Source organism: Sinocyclocheilus rhinocerous, unplaced genomic scaffold, assembly GCF_001515625.1.
Source record: "Sinocyclocheilus rhinocerous isolate Xijiao unplaced genomic scaffold, SAMN03320098_v1.1 scaffold1284, whole genome shotgun sequence".
NCBI lineage: Eukaryota > Metazoa > Chordata > Actinopteri > Cypriniformes > Cyprinidae > Sinocyclocheilus > Sinocyclocheilus rhinocerous.
In genome coordinates, this window is record NW_015643573.1 from 19,902 (window position 1) to 23,927 (window position 4,026).

Genomic DNA, 4,026 nt, shown 5'->3' on the forward strand with positions numbered 1-4,026 from the left:
ATCATTATCTAGTCTTGTGCAAACTTCATATAGCTAAAACTGTAAATTCTACTCCTTGTTACAAGTATGATAGAACCATCACTTCTACCACAAAAGACTGCTTTGTAAGTAATCTTCCTGATTTATCTCAATTCCTTAGCATATCTATTACCTCAGAACAACTTGATGATGTAACAGAAACTATGGACACTCTCTTTTCTAGCATTTTAGATACAGTTGCTCCTTTACACTTAAGGAAGATTAAGGAAAACAGTCTGACACCATGGTATAATGAGCACACTCGCACCCTAAAGAGAGCAGCCCGGAAAATGGAGCGCAGCTGGAGGAAAACAAAACTAGAGGTATTTCGTATTGCTTGGCGGGAAAGTAACCTATCCTACAGAAAAGCATTAAAAACTGCTAGATCTGATTACTTTTCTTCTCTTTTAGAAGAAAACAAACATAACCCCAAGTATTTATTCAATACAGTGGCTAAACTAACGAAAAATAAAGCATCAACAGGTGTTGACATTTCCCAACAGCACAGCGCAAATATTTTACTTCACATATATCAAGTTTTCAACACTTTTTTTAATACATATAACAGGTTTTCACATTTCAGCATGTAGGCCATTAAAACGTGTCCAACACACTGCAGAGGGGTATGCTTCATACTAACCTTGTCAGACCTTTGTTTGGGTGGTGGAATAAGTAGCATTCCACTTTTGTTGAACTCTGTTTTAGCTCTCTGAAACTGAATTTAAGCAGAACATGAAAAACGAGAAACTACAACGAGGCCAAGAACTGGAGACGTAACCCAAGACACCCTCAACGCTACTGGAAAACGAGTCATCTGAAAAGTTGACTTCCTGGACTCAATAGCAATATATGTAACATCTCCTGTATCAAAAGTTTCAGAGCTACAGGAAGCAGGAAAGTGCAGTCTCTTGCATGCTGGAGTTAGTGTCATCAGTTTGTAGAAATATTTCTTTCAGGGCATTCTTGTCTAAAGGTTTTCAATGTCCCTCCAGTTGTTGGAAACATGTAGGCAAACAGTGAATGTCCTATTCACTGAAACATTTTAATTTTAAGTGCTTGAACCTTTGGGGAAAGCTTGCTGCCATCTAAATTCATCAGTACCTTCTGGAAGAATTCAAATGTGAACTTGAGACTTTGAAGGTAGCTTAAGTTGAGAGCGTAGATCAGTCCGAAGAGCATTACTAATCCAAAGGAAATACTCTTTAAGTGTTGTAGCAGCTTTACACCCTCTATCACAACTCCAACATCACCCGGCTCATCCTCAGCACCAGCACCTTCTTTGCGAATCACAAAAAGCCCCAGAGTGGTCTCAGAAATTCCTCTTTCTGCTTCTTCAGGGTTGCAGTCCTAAGGCCAAAATAAGTAAATAAATATTAAATAATTTAATAATAATAAATAAATAAAAAATTAACACATTTTCAGTTTCACTGAAATATTGGCAACATACAGGCTGGCAATGTATGTTAGGTCCTTAAAAAAAGGGCATACTTATACAAACCTGGAATTCTTTGATGACTGTTGTCATGTCCTCATTGAGGTACACACACAGACTCTGTATGACACAATCTCGTTTGATGTGTATGTCACCACACTGAAAATTTGACACAAAATTAAACAATATCAGAAATGGCACTATAATAAAAACTGATTATAGTTTGATATTTGTTATTGCTTCTAAAGAAATGAAATGCAATTTACCACACGTTGTCTGCAACTGCCATAATGCGTGATATCTTCTGTCCAGAAGCACCTCCTTTGCTGCTGAAAACCTTCTGTAGATTAGCAGTGTATTTGTCCAGCTGTGCCAAGAACTTTGACATAAGTGGCACAGTCGTTATCCGCATGAATTCTGCGTTTATCTGAGAGAAAAAAGGGAAATGAAGATGATGAAATACAGTATAGGCGTATTGTGGAGGAATTCACTGAAACTTACAAAATAGTTCTTGTGTTAATATCAATAACACTTACTTCATTTACTGTGAACAGCGCAGGCCACCTGCTTTGTAAATCAGTAACCATTGGCAAGTCCTCAACCAACTCTTGCCGCCTATAGGAGAAGGTCAAGTGCATTTTTTCCTTAACGACTGCCTCGTTATTTTTCTTTTTTACTTCAGTTAAGAGAGCAATTCTTTCCTTCTCCATGCTTTCTGCTGTTTCTCCTTTTGGAAGGCAAGGAAGGAAATTCACCTCAGCTTTTTTTGGCTTTTTGATGTTTGATGCTGCTTTACCCTGACCTTTACGCTTGTTCCTAAGAGAGTTCACAGTGATTTCGGGGTGTCCAATCTTGCTGAGTTTAGAGCGAAAATTAGCCATCTTAATCTTTAGGTAGTGTTTCCATCCTTCATGCCCAGTGCGAGTTCCTTTTTCCCTCAAGCAAGGGTGGGCATTTATCAAGGCTTCAGCTGCCTGATCAAGCTGACTATCAGTGGGGTATGCTGCATACCTAAAGATCTCCTCAGCCATGCCTTCAAGAATGTCAGCTCTTAGTTTGGGTGGTGGAATAAGTAGCATTCCACTTTTGTTGAACTCTGTGTCAGCTCTCTGAAGCTGAATTTCAGCAGAACATGAAAAACGAGGAACTACAAAAACCTGAGGCCAAGAACTGGTTCTCGACTCTGAAGACGTAACTAAGACAGTCTCAGCGCTGCTGGAAAACGAGTCATCAGACAAGTTGACTTCCTGGACTGAGTCAATGTCACAAGGGCTAACATCTCTTGTGTCAAGAGTGTCAGAGCTACAGGCTGAGCTGGGTGAAGGAACACGAATGCTGGAGCAGGAAGGTGCATCAGGTGCAGTCTCTTGCATGCAGGAGTTACAGTCATCAGTTGATAGAAAAATCACTTTCAGGGTATCCCTGTCTTCAATTTGACTGGTTGACATGAGATTCATGTATTCATTTCCAAAGTCCTTATCTTTGTACTGGAGCCTGAACTTTTGATTCACCCCAAAAACAGTCATTATTTCAAGTACAAGGTCATCCACAGACTTTGGGATTCCTGTCTTAAGTGTAAGCTTTCTTGCATCGTCATCCCCACCAAAAACAATCCTCAGAATGACCGGACTTGACATTTTTCTCTTCTTTTCTAAAAAAGGGAATGAAGCAGAAAATGACATAAATCAGTAATACAATTTTTGTGCTGTAACTTATTTTAAATAAAAACACTTCATAAATACATTACCTTAAATGAGGATGTGCCTCTTCAGGGTCACCATTCGTCTTCCTCCTACCATATAGTCATACAGTGGATAAGCATCAGTTAGCTGATCTAGATCAACCAGGGCAACCTCTCTATCAGGAGAGACAGTCAACTGAAAAGCTTTAAAATGTTCTTGATACCATGCACACAGTACCTTCACAACAAAATTCAAACTGCTTTTAACAATACAGATTTGAAGAATTTCAGCAAACTCTGGGAGTCCACCAGCTGACCCAAATGAAATCAGCATACCAGTTCTATAATTTATCCCATTGTTTGTCACATTTTTTGCAAGATGAACTTCATTAATTCCTGGATATTTCTGTCTTAAACCTGCTACCACTTCCTTGTTTAAAACATCCACAGGAAGTGTGGAGACATTTGTAACTTCTAGTGAGGACTTCTTAAGGCTACAGAAATGGATCTGATAAGCAATCATTTGCTGGTGTTTGGCAGCCAGTGTGAGCATTATGTTTTTAAAACAATTTGTGTGGTGAGCAACTTTCTTAAAGAAACTATGTTTCGCCTCAAACCTCATAGTCCACTGCCCTACTAGAGGTCCAAAACTTTGAATCATTTGCGGATAGTGCTCCACATAATGATGTTTTGGTAACAGTTGTGCTGGAAAATGTTCAACAAATCTGTGTCTGTGCTCTACAATTTTGCAGTTTAAGTAGGCTATTGTTTCTTCGTTATGAATATGGGCGACAGCAAGTTCAACTATTTCTTTCAAATCAAGAAGTACAAGCCAAGCAGGCTCAGTCTCTGGTATCAAGTCTCCAATGATGAATGGAAGCAATCTCAGTAAATT

At 39.0% G+C, this 4,026-nt stretch overlaps 1 protein-coding gene across 1 annotated transcript; it reads right to left on the reverse strand.

Annotated features, from left to right (window-relative positions):
* Window positions 1-671: 671 nt before the first annotated feature.
* Window positions 672-3,360, reverse strand: LOC107757411 (uncharacterized). The gene is made up of 5 exons (XM_016574879.1): window positions 3,198-3,360; window positions 1,987-3,101; window positions 1,722-1,877; window positions 1,517-1,609; window positions 672-1,365 (listed from the first exon to the last, which is right to left on the reverse strand). Exons 2-5 carry the CDS (start codon window positions 3,085-3,087, stop codon window positions 1,048-1,050), a joined length of 1,668 nt encoding a protein of 555 aa, XP_016430365.1. The 5' UTR covers window positions 3,088-3,101; window positions 3,198-3,360; the 3' UTR covers window positions 672-1,047.
* Window positions 3,361-4,026: the final 666 nt, after the last annotated feature.